The 19,782-nt window shown below is 40.4% G+C and overlaps 1 protein-coding gene across 3 annotated transcripts in view; it reads left to right on the forward strand.

Moving 5' to 3' along the window:
- Window positions 1–19,782, forward strand: part of DGKI (diacylglycerol kinase iota) — a 199,742-nt gene that overhangs the window by 157,245 nt on the left and 22,715 nt on the right. For all 3 annotated transcript variants that reach the window (XM_063395596.1, XM_063395597.1, XM_063395595.1), the window contains one exon: window positions 12,923–12,948. In XM_063395596.1, coding sequence (XP_063251666.1) covers window positions 12,923–12,948 — 26 coding nt within the window. The remainder of the gene's footprint in view (window positions 1–12,922; window positions 12,949–19,782) is intronic.

The raw sequence follows: 19,782 nt of genomic DNA on the forward strand, positions 1-19,782 counted from the left end.
ATACAAAGATGAAAAGGTGACTATACCTTGGTAGAGGTTTAATCTGTATCTTTTAATTTACGTCATTAATTTTCCCATTATTTGGGGCAGTAACCAGCACTTATCTGTCCAGCTGTGATGGTAATGTGTTTCCCAAGCTGCTGGCACACTTTCTGAATAAAGTGCATGGCTTGTGAAGGGTGGGTGAAGGTTGGCCAGGATGCCATCTGGTCTTGTCAGGGAGAGGAAGAAAAAATGCCTGTAGGTGCTGGAAGATGGCTGCAGCCCTTTCCACTAAATAGACATTAATTAGCCAGTAATACCACCCAGGCATTGCTTTATGAAGCAATAATAACCTAGTTTCTCAGAAGGAAGAAGAAAAAGGCTAAATGCCAAGTGTTTAACTCAGCCACGAGAACCTGATCATTGCCCAGGAAATCAGTGTGACAGTGCAGATGTTATGAGGCGGTTTAGGGTATTTTTAAAGAGAAGTCTTCATGTATCACAAGATGAGAAGAGCATCAATGACACAATTTTGCATGTAGAAAGGAGAAAGAATGCTCATTTAGTGGAAGTTTAGAAAACATAAAGAGATGGTTCAGAACATGCTAAGCAGGAACTGCCTAGTGACAATGAATCTTTAAAATTTCAAAGGTTGATAAGGACTTAGTAATCCAAGGGTTTGCCTGAAAAATATTGCTTTGGAAAACTCAGCATCAGCTCCTAAATAGGCAGAGCACTCTACCCTAGTGTTTTTGATAGAAAAATCTAAATTAATTTTCAGGTTCAGATTTAGCTCAAGCTACATTTATAAAATTACACTGCAAGAGTCAACTCCATATGTCTTAATCAGGTATTTATACACCTGTAAGAATTGCTCTCCATTTTGCAGATGAGGCTCCATAAGTACTGATTGCTTTCAAACAAATCTTATAAATCACCATTACCTTTACTGTACACTCCCGTGTAGTCCTTATACATCATAGAACTTGAATGTAACAGAGTGCAGCATCTATTTTTTGCTCAACTCTCCCATTTCTTTCTCTTTTGTTGTCTTGGATACTTTCACAAGTAGCTTGTAAGGCATCTCTCTCACTACCTAAAAGTGGAGCATGAGAGATTTGCCTAAAGCAACTCTGCCTCTTGCTAGGAAAGTGATGTCAAAAAGGTGGGGTTGTCAGTGGAAAGGAAGATGTAGACTCCAAGAAGAGGGAAAGTGTTGTAAAGAGCATTTAGAGTTATTCAGAAGGTAAACATGGGTTAAATAGGAAAAGAACTTTGGAGAACGCAAAGGAAAATAAATTATAAGAATACAGCAAATGAATAAGAAATTGTTTGGAGGGAAAGCATGTTCCTTATTTGAGACTGAATGTGAAAAAAGTGATACATTTTGGTGTGGGCTGGTCTTGTATTTTAAAGCTTTCACTATCTGGCAGCATGATACAGTCACAATACTTAAAATTTTATACACATCCCAGATGGAAGCTACAATTTATCCACCATTAGGCAAACCTTTCCTCAGTTCCTCTGTAAATCTTCCCTTACCTCCACTCATGAAGAATTCTTTGACAAGGATGGCACCTGTTAACTTGTTTGGTCTAGAGCACAGGTGTGGTAAACAATATCATGTATTTTAAGGTTCTGTTGTGAACATGATTTCTCTATATACTTCAAGTTCTTAGCCACGTTCATTGTTTTGGGAGATTTTCAGTGGGCAAAAATGCAAGAATTATTCAGGGACTCCTGGCCAAGTCTGATTAGTAGTCACATCTTGACTCAGCTATAGAAGAAAGAGTTGGAGAGGAAAACCATGCTAAAATGAGAGAGAATGAAGAGGAATGTTCACACCAAAATACCTTTGCAAAGACTGGCCTGCATGAGATGTGCTCTTGGTTTGTCCTGAGTGGGTAAAACATGAGAAGAAATGCTTTCAACTCAGGATTCAAGAGGCTTTGTGCTGCTTCAGCTGGAGTGTGGTACCATCTCAGGGATGGGTCTGGGCATGGAAAGATCCTGGCAATTAGTTCTGATGTCTGAAGGCACAAAAGCAGGACAAAGGGAAGTGTTGCCACATCCAAGCCCTGCTAGGTCAGAGGATGAGCCATGGCTCTGTGGTGATGGCATGCACTGGACCTGAGAGACCTTTGCAAGCAGTGGGAATCAGATGGTTCTGGAAACTTTTCAACACAAACTTTCAGCAACTTCTGGTGTTACCTCTAAGTGATTGCATACAGGCAAAACCTTATTTAATCATCTCTTCCTCTGTTTTGATTAGTAGAATTTTTATGGCACTGCTGTAAAGTCTGGCCTTATCTACAGGGAACTGGGCTGTAGAAAATTCATGGGTTTTACTTCTTAAAATTTTCTACAGCAGTCATTAGTAATTGGTACTTACATATCATCCTGACAACCTCAGCCCTGTAATACTGAGCTTTAAGCTTTTGCTTCTGCTCTTGTTAACCATAATTGGGAAGAGATCAGAATTTGGTTTAGATTTGCATGTCTATAACCTTATTTGTGTATGTGAATGCAATGCTAAGAGCGTGTGTTTTCTTCAAGATTGCAGTCTCCATCCTTTGCTGTTGAGGCAAAGAGGTTTTAATAACAGTAGGCACATGTTGAGGTGGCTTTGTGCATCTGCCCCTTCCATAGATGGCAGAAATAGAGCACATCCTGAACTGTATCCTGTACAGTGTTATTTTTCTCATCAGTACTTATTACCAATACATTTTATCATTCAGCATTTAGCTCCCCAGAGTGGATTGGGTGGGATTTCAGCTTCCTCTTTTCTCACCAACCTGCCCCCTCTTAATGACTTTTGTGGCATCTCAACACCTGATGCACAGCTGAGGAAATTCACCCGGCTGACAAATTGTTTTGACAGACAGTGACACGCAAAACACTCCCACACACGATGAGACTACAAAATTACTTCTTTAGAGAGATCTTGCTTTTTGATTGGCATCCTACTTTCCAAAAGGGAAATGCAAGCAGTCCAGCTCTCCTCTTCTCCTTGGGGCAACTTCAAGCAACAGAATGCACACGTACTTGACAAAGGAACCATCTTACCTGAATGTTAAAAAGTCATCTATCACCTTGAAAATATGAATATTTTCAATATTTCCTCCTGTATATTTCCAGCAGATAAAGGGGCAAAGTCAGGTTTTCCACATGGAATGTAAGTTTTTATTTTGGAGTGCATTTAAAGTATAAAAAATGATGTTGTCAAAGTAGAGATAGCTGGGTACCTTGGTTTCCTTTAAGTGGTTTACCATAACAGCTATTAATCTGCTTTCCACTCTCTGGCTGATAGCTGAGAATGAAGAGGTCTCTTTTCTCTTTTTTTTTTAACAACTGTGTTCTTTTCCCCCTTTGCTCCCATACTTGCTTGCCTTCTTTAGTCCTTGGTTTGCAAAGCAGAATCTTTCCTGAAAAGTAAAACAGCTTTATGGCAAAGAAGACAGGAATATATCAAGAGAATAACTCCTCATAATCTCGTTGTCTTTTTGTCTGGGTAAAAGAAAATGACATTTGATAATTTAATTTTTAGGGCCGACTGCTTTCCCTGCAAGAATTGGACATGTGGTAACTGTACCTGGCAGGAGCAGGGTAGCAAGAGTGGAGCTGACAATGCCACTGTAGAAAGTGAATACCACTCTCTCCAGCTTTATGGACTGGAAACAACAGACCTACAGTCCCCAGTGACATTAATGGCACTGGAAAGGGGGATGGATGGGTTTACTGGGGTGATAAAGGATGATTGACAGAAAGATATATTCTTCTGGGTATACTTTCAGCACCGTTATAAATATAGGTCAAATATTCTCCATCATGGCACACTTAGAAGCCAATCAAGGTTGGAAAAGTTGTGTACCTTGTAGTTTGAGACTTGTTTGTCTGTATTTATGTGTACTTCTTAATCATTTGTAAGGGCTGAAGTAAGAAAAAACCAACCAAAACAACAAAAAGCAACCCCCAAACCTCCCAGCCCTAGTTTTCTGAGCGTTGCACAGGAATAGCAAGCCTGTGTCCATGTGCTCTGTCCCTGCCATAAGGAGCTGCCATCTGCTTGGAGAGGAGGCTGGTTCTTAATGTGTTCTCACTCAGCACCAAGCTGTCTTATCAAAGCCAAAACTAGTAAGCTTCAGAGCCTGGGTAAGAAACACAGTCCTGTGCATGTGTTACACACACATTGGGCCACACACTGTGTTCAAGCTTTCCCACCTGGACATGTCATTGTATGCATTCAGACTGTATTTCTATTCCTGTTCATATCTCTAAGTTCTAGTTTAACAGGCTTTCAAAGGGAACAGAAATGTAGTTTGGAAAAATAGCTTCTCTAAACTATCACACAGAGGTATTAGTTTGCCTGAGTTGACTGTGTTAGACTCAAAAAAGCCAAACCTTTCCGTAATTCTTCAAATATCTTCATCTTTGTATTTTTTCTGTGGCTGAAAACTGGGAAATGTCAAAAATACCATGCAACAAAAAGCTAAAGACAAGGGATAGTTGTGTGAAAATAGGTCATCTTTTGACTTTTGCAGTGCAGTCTTTTAAACTTGCAAAGATTACTGTTTAGGTGAGGCTGGGAATGATAGTCTGACATGAACCTTCACTGGACTCATGGAACAAAAAGTGAGATTTTTCACTGGGGCTGCTTGGAAAGTTCATTGTTTCCCAGGCTGTGTGTCTTGGTGTGACTGCTCTGCAGGGAGGTGCCCTTTCTCTCCCATGTCTAGTGTGAGTGTCTGAGTCCCCTGGCTCTGGGCTGATATGTCAGTGTAGGAGGTACAGTGCCTCTTTAACATGCATGCCGAAGGACTTGAGTGAGCAGAGAGACTTCTGAAAGCTTAAAAACATTCAATTTGTCCCTGCTTGCCTGGCGTTCCTCTGCACTAGGAAAGGACCACTAAAACCCACAGCTTTGTCTCTGTAGCTGAGACAGAGAGTGTTTAGCAGTGCTGGCACAGAGGTGTGTGCAAGGCAGGGAAATACATGGGGAGCAGGGACATAACAGAGAGCCTTGCCGAGGTTCTGGCAGTGCTGATGCCTATGGGCAAGCAGGGACAGATGGACCTGGCTAAATTGTGCCAAGAGCTGAAATCAGACAGCCAGAGGTGGCTTGGAGCCAGTGTAACCCTGAATCCTAGATTCCTGTCTCTGTGCCAGACTTCTAAAAGTGCAGCACAAAAGCCATATTTGAAACTCCCAATAGAAGTTTTGTTCTCCATCAATTAGTCTATAGCAGGAGTGTAAACTGCTCAGCAGTTCTGCTCTGCCTAGGATCTGTGTGTTATGCATATTAACTAAGGTGATTTTTAAATTTTTAGATTCTTTTTTAAAAAATGGTAGGAAAGTGAGGGTTTCTTTGTGCTTAGCACTTGTGAAAACCAGGCCACTTATTTTTTGACATAATTGCAAAAATCTGTTTCTGAGGGATTCATGTGCTTCAGGAACAAAATGCTGTTTGTCAAAAGTGACTGGTTTGCATTGTTGTAACAAACACACCCTTTAGGGTAGCTTCTGGATTGTTTAGAAACCCAAAGTGGCCTAAAATTATTTGGGTAGTATCTCAAGGCACCAAGCAGCTGATGTGTTCCATCTAGCCTGGGGGCCAAGTGGAGATGTGTCTTACGAACCAGGTTATACCTGAGGTGCTCAAAATGGGGCTGTCATGGCACTGTGCTTAGCAAAATGATTTCTTTCCCTGGGTTAAATAAAAGTTGAAGCCCTAACAAAGTTAGGACTCTGCTTTAATCCTTTCCTGGAAGAAGTAAAAGTGCACTGATTTGTTGTTGAGGAAAAGGCAGATGTTTTGTTAGCTAAAAGATATGCTTTTAGTTTGGTGTAGAATGTTAAGGAATGCATAAATGTAGCCACTTTAGCTCCTGTTCCAGGTCTTAATAATGACCTGTGTCAAGCAACATCCAATCCCTTGACATCCAGGTTGTTGTTTCACTAAAGCATTACAAGGTGTGCCTATAGGTCAGTGAGGATTTTGAAGATTTAATTAAAGTCTGGAAGTGGAAGAATAGCATTTCAATGGAGCTGGGATAAGGCCCTCTTCAAAATAAGTTTCTTGCATTCCACTGAGATATTTTGGTGCCATGTGATGATAAGAGAAAGAAAGACCAAGTATTTAAAAAAAGAAAAAGCTAAAAAAACAAATCCAAACAAGCTGTGATCATCCTACAGTGATCCTGTTGCTTATTTGGAAATACTTTTTTTTTCAAGTAAATACCAAGCCAGACTGCTCAGGTGATATTTTAAGGTAGAAATATCTTATCCAAAATGAATTTCATAGAAAATTTCTGTATCCTTCTTCTCTATTTTAAAATTAGTGCTAGGCACACTTGAGTTTATGTCTGATTTTGCAATAAAATCTTCTATTCCCTTTTTAAGCAGCAATTCCCAGACAGCTCCTCTGGGTGTCAGTACAGCTTCAGGTACAGCTGCATTGTGGTGTTACAAGTCTTCATTAAAACATTCCACAGTGGACAGAGGAATGGTAAGAGATAAAAAGTTAAACAGTAGTGAAAAAAGATATGTGACAGTGTAAGGGACTCTGATATGCCCGAGACCCAGCATGGAACACATCTGAGCTGCCCTGGTTTCCCTAGGAGGCAGCAAATACCTTCCTGTATGTTGGACTGAACGTGAACAGCCTGAGGCAGTGATTGCCATGCAGGTAGAGATGGAGACTGCTGAAGGAAGTTTGAGATGCTAGAAGGAATACTGATCTTTCCCTTTGGCAGGATTAAGAAAGAATAATCTCTCTAGTGTTTGTCTCTAGGTTGTCATTGCAGGGTGCAGGACACATCCAAACAGATTTCTGCATACTAATAAATAACTTGAATAGAATTTCTTAGATTCAGGGGGTTTGCTGGTCAGTGTTTTCACACGTGTGTGAGACAGTATGGCCATTGTCAGTGAGAAATATTGAGAGGAAAGAATGGCAGGAAAAATGGAGCAGTAAAACCAGAAAGTTTTGTTGAGAGACTTAAAGAACTGCAGAAAAAACTTGGGTTGGGAAGGACTCTGAAGGTCATCTAATACCAACATTCAGAAACGTCCAGCTAGATAAAGTTCAGAGCCTTTTCCAGATGAGTTTTGAATATCTGCAAAACTGGAGATTCAACAATCTCTTTACACAGCCTGTTCTTCTCTTTGATCATCCATATGGTAAAATCTTTTCCCCTAACATCCCATCTGAAATTCCCATGTGCCAGCTTGTGACTGTTGCTTCTTTCTTCATGCAGACTTTGTCTTCTTTTTACTTTCCTGTTAAGTAGTTGAAGGCAACAATTAGATTTTGCCCAAATCTTCTCTTCTTACTAAGCAAACCCAGCTTCCATAGCCTCTCCTCCCATGCCCACACCATCTCTGCAGCCCTGTCTGGAACTCAGTCCAGCTTAATGTCTGTCTTGTTCTCCAGTCTCACAAACACTGAGTACAGGGTCAAAAATCACTTCCATCTACTTTATGGCTCTGCACTAGCAAATACAGCTCAGTGTGTCATTGGCCCTTTCTATCACAGGGAACTCAGCTGACAGATGTTAAAATTTGTGCTCTGCAAACATCAGGTGCCCTTTCTGAAAAGCTGTTCTCAGGTGTTAGACCCCCAGCCTGTATTGTTGCATGGGTTTACTCCTCCTGAAGTGCAGGACTCTGCACTTTGCTAAACTTGCTAACTTGCTGTACTTTTCCAGCCTCTGAGGGTCATGCTGATCTGGGAATGTATAGGGTCAAAGCGAAAATGTGGGGAAGCCATCAGAAATTCCTAGGGTTTCATTTTTCATCAAGTGCCATGGCAGAAAATGGTGATGTCCAAACTGAGCATTATCTGGTCAGGGACCAGGAAAGCAAGCAGTTCTGCCTTTCCACCAGTCAAACAATATACTGTTTGCAGCTGGGACTGCAGGGGACTCACAGAAGCTTTGATACAAATTGCTGAATGAGAGGGTTTCCTCACCCATATTTTAAAAATACTACATGTGCTAAAATTTTTCTTCATTTGCAATTAAGGGATATGTGAATAAATCCCAATAGGGATGCCACGTCTTCTGAAGAGGTGCACTTGCAAAATGAGAAGGAATGGGTTTAATTTGACAGCTCTTTCTCTCTCCTCATCACAGGCAGCTATTGTCAGACTGAATTAGAAAGTTTGCAGAAATACATTCCTTTAAGCAGGAAAAAAGTGGGATGGTCATAAACCCCAGTAAAATTGCTGCATAGAGATTGCTGTTTGGCCTTTAAATATTAAATGCTGGTTTTAGATAGGTCTGATGCAGATGGTCTGCTACACATTTATTGATTAAAATAGCTGCTTTACAGCTCCAAGTTTGTTTCTCCAGAGGCTTTTGTCTTCATGAATAATGTACTCATTTGCTGAAATTTTGTTAGAATTCATCTCCTGGAGTCTGGCTGTATATTTCTAGGTTCCTAAGTCTCAGTTGACTAGGCTCAAAATTGTGACATTCCCTGCACTTCCCTCCTTAGAAATGAATATTCCTTCTTCCACCCCTCTAGTGCTGAGCAAACCTAGTGCTTGCACATTGGAGAGTGCACTTGGAAACAGCTCTGACTGTTTGGCTCTTTGAGAGAGGCTTGTATGATACTGAGGGCTGCCTTGGCTATACTGAGGATTAGACTTCTGCAGCAATCCATCCAAACGCTGCAAGAGTGAGTGGAAAAATTCCAGTGAGCTTTGGATCAGACAGTGAACTTGGAGGCCTGTCATGGTTTTAGGTGGGCAGGTCTCATGCCTTCAATACTGTAAATATTCCAATTTGTTGGATGCATCTAGTGTATGTATGATCAGGATTTTTTTAACACAATTCTTATGAGTTTTTAAATGCATTTCTAAATATGTGTACCTTGATTTCTGGAAGATGCTTGTGGATTTTATGTTAAGCTCAAAGGGTATTGCTTTGCTTGGATGAGGGGTGGTGGAACAGACCTTGCACAGCTTCCCCTTGCAGGCTGAGGCTTGCAAGCTCTGTTATCCCTCTGAGCTGAGTTTGCCACTCTGCAACAGGAGAACACTGCTGCAGGACCTGTAAGAAAGGAGAGCTATGAACAGCATGGAAAGCAAAGAGAGGTGATAAAGCCTTTCTTGACAATGTGCTTTTCCTCTTCCTCCCCTCTGATCTGCTTTCCTATCATAGAAATGTCTCTACTTGAGTATCTGCTACAACAATAGCTGTTTGTAAAACCAGAGCAGGAGGAAAGTCAAATTAAAGCCTTTGGTAAAAATATGCAAAATCAGGCTCCTCAGGTTCATTTAGCATGGAAAAATAAATATCACTTTTGGTAGAAGAGATAATTGAATCTCATGACTCTGGAAATATAGCCAGTTACAGACAATCTGGCCTGCCTTTACTCTCTTGGGAAGATGGTGACCCTTTCTTTCTACAAGTTAATTTTACACCAAGATAAAACCAGAAGAAAAACCCAGTGGATGTGTGTACATATGTATATATAAAGAAAAAAGCTATTCCATTCTGAAAGGGCCAAGAACAGGATATTGCAGTGCCTGAACCTTTTCCTGAAGATTTTTTTCTGTTTTGTTTAACCAAATGAAAATCTCTTCAAGATGTCATTTGGCAAAGTGTTTTGACCCAGGTGAGACCACTGATCTTGACAGTCTATTAGTCTTCCTGAAGTATCTCTGACTTGCCTCTAATTTTTTTAAGGCATGGAGGCTGTGAAGATGATAACTTGCTTCTTATATGACAGCAAAACACATAGCCAGGATCATACTGGGAGGGTAGCTGACAGGCACTAGACAGATGGTTCCTGTGTGGATCTTAGCAGATGAGAATCCTCCCTTCTTGGAGCACCTGTCTGGTGACCAGTGCTGCCACAGCATCTCTCTCACACTTCTTACAGACCTGAGAGAAAGATGTGTGACCGGAAATATGAGCATCTACTGGATTTTTTTTCCCTGTGAGGAAAGCCCCCTGTGGCTGTGGAGTGAGTGTATGTGGTTTAGAGCAGGTCATTAGGCTTTCTCTCTTTCCTCCCTCAGAGCCTGTCATAAGCATGGGGTGGAAGAGTCAGTGCATGAAATGCCCAATTCTAGTTAGTGTGGAGGTTTCCACAGTCTCATTTCCTTCCATCATAACTATGAACAAGACTCCCCTTGGTGTAGTTAGGACAGGACTTGAGCAGTTAGGAATGCCTCCCCTTGCTAAAATGTATGGCCTGGAATTGTAGGAGGATGCTGAAAGTCCTCTCCGCTCTTTGCCAAAATAGTTCATGTCAGTACTGGAACAAAGGAAGTGGGCTTCTTCAGCCTTTCTTGTGGTTGAGCCTTTGGTATCTCCAGTGGTGGAAGCTCTCATGGAGGCTTTTCCTGTGGCTGGGATATTCAAAACCTTTGTGGCTTTGCTGCTATGTCAGAAAAGTTGAGCTTGTGCTCTTTTGTTTCCTGCTGTGTGAAAGCAGGAATTGACTCTCTGTCAACTTACACGGGATGAAATGAGCCAACAAGCTCAGAGTTTGTCAGGGTGAGACAGAGAGGTGCATGTGTGCACATCAAAATGCTGATAAGAACCTGATGGAACTGATATAAATAGGGTTATATAAACCTTATTTTCTCAGGATACCAGGCTACACAGTTACTTGATGGATCCTTTCAAATAAAAGCACTGTTAGTAGTATCAGTAGTAATGTTAAATTTCTTACAAACACTGTACTTGAGGCATGCAATAAAGCAAAAAGGTAGTAATATTTTGAAAAATAGATAATAATTCTAGGCACACAAAATATGCATAAACATATTTTTTATCCTTTCCTTCAATCAATGTTTTAACTGAGAGGGCATTGGTATTGTAATAGTGTCTCTTCTGTTGTTGATGCTCTAAGGAACTGATGATATCTGTTTTACCAAGCATAAAAAGAGCCAAATTATAGGATAATCTGTATTGTTTATTTTATTGTTTCAAATAAAGAACTGAAAGGTGATGAAACGGGGCAATTAAGAAACAAAACAAAGGAATAAATTCTGCTGATGCAGTGGAATACTGCATTAGCAGTGGGTGGAGAATCAGGATACATGAGCCAAGAAACCTTGCATGACCCTTGCATGTAAAAATATTTTCAAGTATCTAAAATTTTTCACCCCTTGACATGACCCATTCTGTGTTGTTTAACCTTTTAGAAAGTGCAGTGGGTTTTGATCTTCAGAAGGGATTCTGCTAGGAGTTAAGGACAGAAGTCTGTAACAAACTGGTCAAAGCAGGACAGTTCTAGTGGTGCCTGCTAAATCCTTTGGGTTACCTGCTGTATTTCCACACACATGGCTGAAGGGTGAGGGCAGAGCTGGCCTGGCTGGTAGCAGAGCAGGATGCATGCTTAGGATGTGCAGCAGCAATCAGAGCCTTTAATGGGAGTAGAGGATTAATTAATTCTGATCCATACAGACACATTGGTCTCTTGTGCAGCCAGAATCCCAATTAGGCAATCAGGTTTTTTTTCCTTTCACAGTGACCATTGCTCCAGCTGTGCTCTAACTCTTTCCTCTCCTTATTTGCAAATCTCTCTCTATTTTAGAGCAAAAAAATTTACATACTTTGGCAGGAAAGCTTCCTTCTTTTCTTTTGATTTTTCCTGTTTGCATCTATGTATTTGCATATCTGCTTCTGATGTTCTATAATCCCTCAACCTTCATTTTCAAACCCTTGTTATGAAATGTGATCATGGTTCCTTCCTCAGCTCCTTTATTCCTCTAACCCAGAGTTCCTTCACCTCTTTTCCCCCCTCCAGCCCTCAGCCCCTGCTGACTCAGTTAAATATACATGTGCTCTTTTCCCCTTTGTTCCTTCTTTTCCCTTCACCCTTCTGCGGCTGTTTTCTTATGTTGGCTTTGATCTGTTTGCTGGCAACACAAACATTTTTAAATCTTTTCTAATTTGTTATTTTTGTACATTGTTGTGAAATTAAATATCTTGGAAAGGAAACATGGGTTGCCCCACTCACTGCAGGAACAAATTCATTGTTACTGCAAGAACAAACCCTTGGATGGGAAGGCTGTGTATGAAACTGAAATCTGTGCTGGGCAAGTGCTGAGGAGTGGTCCAGTTCACTGGACTGTGAGCTGTCAGCCAGGTCTAAATAATGAAGGTACATCCCAGATCCAGCTCCATGGTTAGCCTCAGTTTTGCTAAGCCATGCTACTGCAGCAAAGACAAAAATGGAGGGCCAGTACTTCTGTGTTCTTTTGTTCTGACCAAAACCATGAGGAGTGTGATGGGAACTGTGACAAAAATCCCAGGAATTCACTGGGGTTCTTCTCTTTATCAGCAGGGACACTAAGAGGTCACCTGTGTTTTATATCTCTTCCCTCTCTTAGGGAATTATCAGAGTCCTAATCCACAGGTTAGGATATCCTATAACTCTTCTGTTGCTGCTGTCAGGTTGCTTTTTTCTGTACTTAAATTTGTCCAGACCTTTTTTTTTTTTTTTTTTTTTTTTAATGTGTTGTGTTACTTTTGTGAAGATGGTATGAATTGTTATTAATTATGACCGTTGTTTTATGATAACCACTACATTGATTTATGGCAAAAAAAATGGCCACGGTAATGCCTATGAGTTCCTGCCAAGACGTAATTTCCTTGACCACCTCTAGTTGTGAGGTTTTTTCCTGGCAGTGGCAGTAGCAGATGAGTTTCTGCCAAGTATCTACAGACAGCCTTGGCATCAGTCCTCACGGAGATGGCTCCATATGGTCACTCTGGCCTGCAGAATCTGCTGCTATATGGTCTGTTCTGCTCTACTTCTTTTTTCTTTTTTTCTGTCAGATGCTTTTCAGTTCTTTCTTCTAAGGAATAAAGAATAAAAGCTTCAAATTACTCCATATCCCATTCTCCAGTCTGAGACTGAAGTTTACTTGTGACCTTTTTTTACCAAAGGTTGACTGGATTTTGTTGTTTTATTTCAGGTCACCGGTTTCTTCAGAAGATCAAGGTAAGATCTGTCTTATAGATACAAACAGCATATTAAAAATGAGACCGAAGGCTAGTGAATAAGCTCTGTTTTAACTCAGTTGTAGTGAAGAAAAATGCTTTTTATAAAAATGAAACTTTGATGTTAATGAAACTTTGTTCACCCCTAGACATTAAGTGCTTGATCATTTAGTTAGTTTAATTGGAACTGGCAGAAGTTTGTTGAGTTATTTGTAAAATGGATCTTGCTTAATCAAATGAAACTATTGCAGGAGTTTACAGTTTATTAATCCAACTGTGTGGAGCTTCACCTGTGGAAAATGATGTGTGGCTTAAAGGACGGAACAAGTTTTTTGTCAAGAAATATTTTATGCCTCTCATAAGACATCTTTGTCACTGATAGGAGAGTGCACTGTATTTTAAAGGCTTGAATAGTCATTATCTTGGGCTGCCAGTAAAGTCAGTTTAGTAGGACAGTATGGAATTTAGTGCAGCTAGGCTCTTCCATATGGAAAAATGTCACAACTTGAGTATCAGGATTTGCAGGTTATGTCTGTATTCTTTCTGTGAGGGAGAGTTGAAGGATATGATCTTTCCCAATAGACTAAAGAGGGAATTTGTGGTGACCAGCTGCTTAATAACATGGCAAACTTAAGTCCATCTACAGTACATGAATATATGTCCCTAAAATCCAGGGACATACTGTGAAGGAGTGGTAATTGCACTGCCAGAGTTGCATAAGGAATGAGGAACAAAAAAAGGAGATTGACTGAGAGGCAAAAGTTCATCATGTGGCTCTGAACTGGGAATACTATTTTAGTCCAAAAAAGAAATATCTGTTTTCTTCTGACATCCAATTTGTATGCAGTCACACAATCAGAACATTTTCTGGCCATTACCATAAGCATTACTCAAGAAAGGTCCAGATGGGAATAGTAAGGACCATTGCAAACGGAGGTGTAAGGAGGTCTGAGCCTGGAAGTGTGTCACTGAACTATGTTCACTTGGAGTGTGGAGTGACTAGTTAGGTATCAACCTACATTGTCCTTGGCTCCAGCCAAGGTTTTCAGTCCAGTATAATGGATGTCAAACATATTGTCATTAATAAACTCTTGTCCATCTCCTTGGCGAGTCCTTTCTCAGTAACAAAAGTTGTAAAGAAAGCCATAAAAATGAACAAACATGCAAGAGCAAAGATATATCTGACCCATTAGTCCATTTCCAGTGCCTGGCAGCAGCAGATCCTGTGACAAATAAAAGCATGAGACTGGCAGAAGTATATAGGTTTAATTTCCTGGTGTGCAGCATTAGATTTTTATGATTTACAGCTCATTGATTTTGTGAACCAGATGGAGTTTTCCTGTTTAATAGTTCATCTGCTTTTTACCATGACCACAGCTCCTATTATGCAGTACAGGACACTTGTGAGAAGTTAACAGAATACCTCATGTCTTCAACTCTCAGAAGAGATTTGAAATCATTATGGTCTAATATACTATTTCAGGACCTGGATTCAAGCTGCATCTCAGTGCATAAACATATTAGTGATAGGCTGCCCTTGCTATTTGATTTCCCTTGCACTTACTCTATTGCTTCATCTTTATCTATTAATGGAGCAACAGACGGTGTATATGCATTTCCTTGTGTATCTGTAAAGGTTAGTATTTCATGCTGTCAGAATGCTTTCCTTCTTTCCACTATTTTTATACTATTCTAGTTTTTCACAAAACCTTTCTGTTTGCCATCTACCATCTGCTGCCGGGGTTTGGCTTTTCAGATTTGATCACAATCTCTGAATAGCCTCTTCTTCCTTGCCTTTCTTCCCTTTATCTCACAAGCAACCTCTTCTGAAATGCAGAGTGAAAGGTCTTGACCAATTAGTGACATGATAGTGCCAGTTATTAAAAGTTTTGGTTCCATGGAGTATCTAACTAGGTTTGTCATCCATACAAATATGTAGGAGCTTCTCTCAAGCACAGAAGATTTCCCATTCTCCAGTGACTTTTCAGAAAGAAGGGTCCAGTACTTGGATTTCTTCTATTCCACTATGCCAACTACAGACCATGATAAATAGGCACAGTACAAAAAAGAAAATGTGATAAAAGTGCTGCAGCATAAGCTCTTTAGAGTCTAGAAGGTTCTCAGTCCACTGAGACTTCATGTGTGGAGGCATCTCAAGTTAGCCTTAGATCTCAAATCTCTTATCTAAACAAAAAAGTAGGTCCATGAGAGAGCTGAAAACTTATCTCTCAATTGCCTGTCTTTTACAGTGTTTATGCAGATGTCTCCTGGCATATTGTTCTTGGAGTATGTATCTTGGAATCAGTTTGGGGACTTATATCTTCATTAATAATCGGCACTCAACTGTTTACCTATTCCATATGCTGAACAATTTTTTTTTAATAAGACAATAATGCTTTGGCCTGCATAGTGAGGAAAGATCCAAGAGTGGAATAATGTACCTTCACTGTGCCTTCATTCTGTCCTGTGTTACAGCTGCTCTTCCCCATTATGGACACCATTCTAGTGCTGATTTTCTGATGATGAGATATGTTGATCATTACTGAGGAAAGGTTCATTCTCTGTAGGGTTGGATCTTTTATCTTAATCTCCCTCTTGGTTCCTGATCTTTGTTTTGTCTGCTTTAATATTCAGTTTTCACTTTTTCTTCTACTGTTTCTCTGGGGGGTTTTTTATCATCCTCTTCTTGCTTTATATATGACTCTTTCCCATTGACCACAAGGTTGCATTCTGCGTAGATTTTTGCATTGTGCTCCTCACCTTGGTTTCTGAATGTCCTGCTTCTGCTCCAGTGTGGACTGACTGCTTCAAGGACTAGGGGGAAACAGCAGCTGTAGCATCTGTGGTTCTCTAACAGACTTGTACCAGAATTAGCATCTCATGTGAGTGTCACTTCCATTAATCCCCAACAGGACAATGCATTATGCTATCTTGACAAGAGGGTGAAGATAAAGCACCATCTGTCTGGGACTGGGCATCTATTGAACAATTGTAACTGCACACAATGCTCCTTGTTGTGGACACGTGCTAAAGGCACCTTTATCAGTTACAAAACAGAGCCATTTTAATTGGCACAGAAAGGGAAAGAGCACTGCTAGAAAATCCCAAACTTCAAAAGAAAAAAATACCCAAAGCCTCTTAAGGTGTGTGACTTTGTTTTTGGTACAGGTAGCTAGGAAATAGATAACTAAAGAGTGAAATCCATCATCTTCTTTTTTAGTTTTTTAATTAACAAAAGATGTAGACAAAATCCTTAACCTGGAACACTCTAGTTGATTGACAAAATGATACAAGCCAAGTAAATCCTAAAACATACTGACAAGGGATTGATGACTCTGAAGGATGACCTGTTCAGTCAGGTAGGCCCTGGTGCAGCTACTGCTGCACACTGGATCATGCCCTGCCCACCCCTATTTACAGCCACCCTGCAGAAATCTGCATTAAATATTCATATCTGTAGTTTCATCTGGCCAAAGTTAGGTTCTCTCTACTGTTCTTTGTTTACCTGGTATGTTTGAGTCGATCTTCATCATCATGCAAGCGATTGAAGGAAATGGCCATAAAAAGAGTACAATGAGTTCTATTTCCATTTCAAGTATTCTGAAAAAAACCCAGCAAACTCTTGAGTGCTGCTATTAATGGTGTAGGGACATAAGTGTGTTATTCATGTCATGGCAACATGGAGCTGACACTGCTCAATATTTGTGTGTCTAACTTCAAACAGAGGAACCTTGCCTTTGATGGAATTACTCAGCTTTAAGTAGCTATACTAATGCACCTCAAGTAGCAGTCAACCAGAGTTTAATCCTTACACATCTGACTTGCATTCTGATCAGGAGACAAGAGGTTTCAAATATTTATGTCACTGCTCTCCTACTCATTCCTCTATAAACCAGCGAAATTGGGCTTTTTGTCTCGTTTGCTTCCAGCAGAAGGGGTTTTGCTGCATCAGCATAATTTCTGGGATTTGAGGTTTGTGGTTTTGGGGCATTGTGTGTAATAGATTCAAAATTCATGAGGGAATAGGGGACAACTGAGAAATTAAGACAAGAAGGAAATAAATTCAATGGAGCAATTTTGAAGACAGTTAGTTATTACAAAGTAATAATATTATATTAGGGATTAAGATAAAGGCCGGGAGTTCTGCTTGAAAAGACAAGTAGCAACACTCCAAGGTCTTTCAGATTCTGCCAGATGCTGGCTTCATGCCATGGAGTCACTCCATGACTTGGAGTCATCCAGCCTAGATATCCTACATCTAGGAGGAATTTGTGTAGAGTACATTAAAAGTGAAGTGAATTTATAATGTTGACTTCTAAATTAGTCTCTATTAAAAAAACATTTCTGCAGGGATTGCTTGGCATGGGTTTAAACTGGAAGTTTTAGGTGGGAGGTATAGTTCTGTCTCTGGATATCCCTCTGAACAGAGAGAGCTGCTCTCTGAATTATAAGGAAGGGACTGATCATGGGTGCATGGGAGGCAGTGGTGGCTCCATCCCACACAGGAAAATGGTTTGCAATGCAGTATCTGCTCCTGCCTTGGAGGCAGAATGTACTGTACACTACAGAATTTGCTCCAGTGCCATCTGCTCCGATAAAGAGAGGAAATCTAAACACATGCAAGGAGGAAGATGGTTGTAGGAGTACCAGAAAATAGTGCAAGAAGCAATAACACTTCCTGGAACCTCCAATGGTTGGGATTTCCTGTTGCCCATGGTGACCTGTGGGAACAGAGACTTGACTCTATCAGCCTCCTTTCTTCTCTCTGGAGCCAAACTCCAGTAGTCTTGACAGTCACAGTCTGCAAAGAGCAGTTCTCCTCTATAGAGTTTTGAAGCAGTCTGTAATAGTGATTAAAAGGATGAGCAGTGCTGCAGATGAATCCAAATCAGTATTGGTAGAATTAAAAAAAATAAAGATCGAAAAATTAATAGTTATTTTGTACGCCTCTGTTTTCAAAAGAGAGAGAGGAGACGCTGCATTCTTCATGGTGATGCTGCAGCTGTTTACCCAGCAACAAATTGAGGTGTCTTGGAATGCTTTCTCTGTTCAAATTAAAGAGAGTATGGGAGGGGTTGGAGGGAGGCTCCTGACTGCAGGCATTTATTTTGATTAATTAGCAACTTTGGGAAGAAAACCCTCCTGGATAGTGTTTGGAAAGTGTCTGTGGCCAGCTGAGCCAATGATGCCTTGGGGATCTGCTCTGGGTTTGTTCATTTGCTTCTCAGCTCAGCAGAGGCTGGTATAGATGCAGAGCCAAGGTACCCCTGGCAAGAGAGAGCATTCTGTGACAGCACCTATCTAGGGCTGAGGGAGGTCTTTTCTGGATAAAACCTTTAACAAGTGCCTACACCCCACCTCTCAGCATATCCAGGCAGCCTGAGGGGTCAGCAGGCAGCTGAGAGGGAGATATCTGGCAGATGTGAGCATCTGAATCAGTAATAGATGAAAACAGAGAAATCTTTATTTCACAATGGCCACTGCCATTATCCCTTTCCCCTCTGGAGGAAGTATGAGTAAGGAATATGTTGTCTGAATCAGAGTGCTTGTTTTCAAGCAGAAGCTCTGGGTAACCTTGCAAACTACTTGGATTTTGGTTTTTTTTTTTTTTTTTTTCTAATGGAGGTTGCTCCTGGTCAGATAAGAGTGGCAATCACTTCACCCACTGAAGAACTTGGCTAGAAAAAACATTCTTGAGCTGAATTTTGGATGATTTAGTCCTGCTGTGAAACCCTAACTTTTTGAGGAAGGGTTACTTGGATATTGCCAGGCAAAGGCACTGCAGCCAGTGCTGCAGTGGCAAAAACGTGAAGAGAGTGTACTAAGAGTGCCCATGATGACAATGGTCCACAAAGCCAGAGAAGAGAAATAGTGTGGCCCACAATGCTTCTTTTTTTGCTGTCCTATTTATTTTTAAATTGAAAATAAACCACTCTTAATTATTTTACCTAGAATTCTCTTTCTGCCAAGGTAGTGCCACTCTATTGATAAATTTACTGCATTAGTCAGCCAAAGTCTTCCCTGCCTTGTGTTCTCCCTTCATCACAGACAATTTTATTCCACTGCATCACTCCTGAGAATGACATTAATTGTTGCCTTGCCTTAAAAATAAAAATGGTGGAAATTTAAAATTAAGGCAAAAAAGTGATGATGTGAGCCAGATGGTGCTTAGTTTATCTGCGACTGTTCTTTGGAGTTCTGATCTATTTACAAAGGAAGTCCTTTTTTTTTTTTAAACCATCCTTTCCTTTTGGAAATCTGAGTTAAATGGTCTATGCAGCAGAAGTTTAACACTAGGGTCTGAATACTTCCACTCCTACCTATCAACTGCACTCTCAGCTTTGCAATAGTGCCACATAAACAATTCAGGTTGGACTCTAATTGGCATCAAAGTAGCTTTAAACCAGCCTGGGTGAAAATAGGGCTTTAAAGGCAGCTTGAGTGTAATTTACATCTGCTTGAAAGCCTCTTTATCCTGCCAGAGTTGTATGAAGGGACTTCTGTGTAAGTGAGAATTTAGCCTTTCTTTCCCTTCAGCAAGCATGTGTGGCTATTTTTGCCTTTTTTCCCCCCATTCCTTCTCTCTTACCAGTTTTTTGGTGCAGTTGTTTGAATTGAAAATTCTTAAAAGGTAGAAGTTTATAATGCATATTTGTAGCCATCTGAGTAATGATTGATTTTTTTTACTTGTTAAATTTTTTTCTCATTTGCAAGTTAGACAAACAGGTGCAATCAAAACTGTCAGTTCTCTAAATCTGCACGGGATGCAGTGCTTTTGTAACCAAAGGACAGCCCTCAAATATTTTTGAGGGTTTTCTACCTCTTTGTGCAATCC

Source organism: Prinia subflava, chromosome 4, assembly GCF_021018805.1.
Source record: "Prinia subflava isolate CZ2003 ecotype Zambia chromosome 4, Cam_Psub_1.2, whole genome shotgun sequence".
NCBI lineage: Eukaryota > Metazoa > Chordata > Aves > Passeriformes > Cisticolidae > Prinia > Prinia subflava.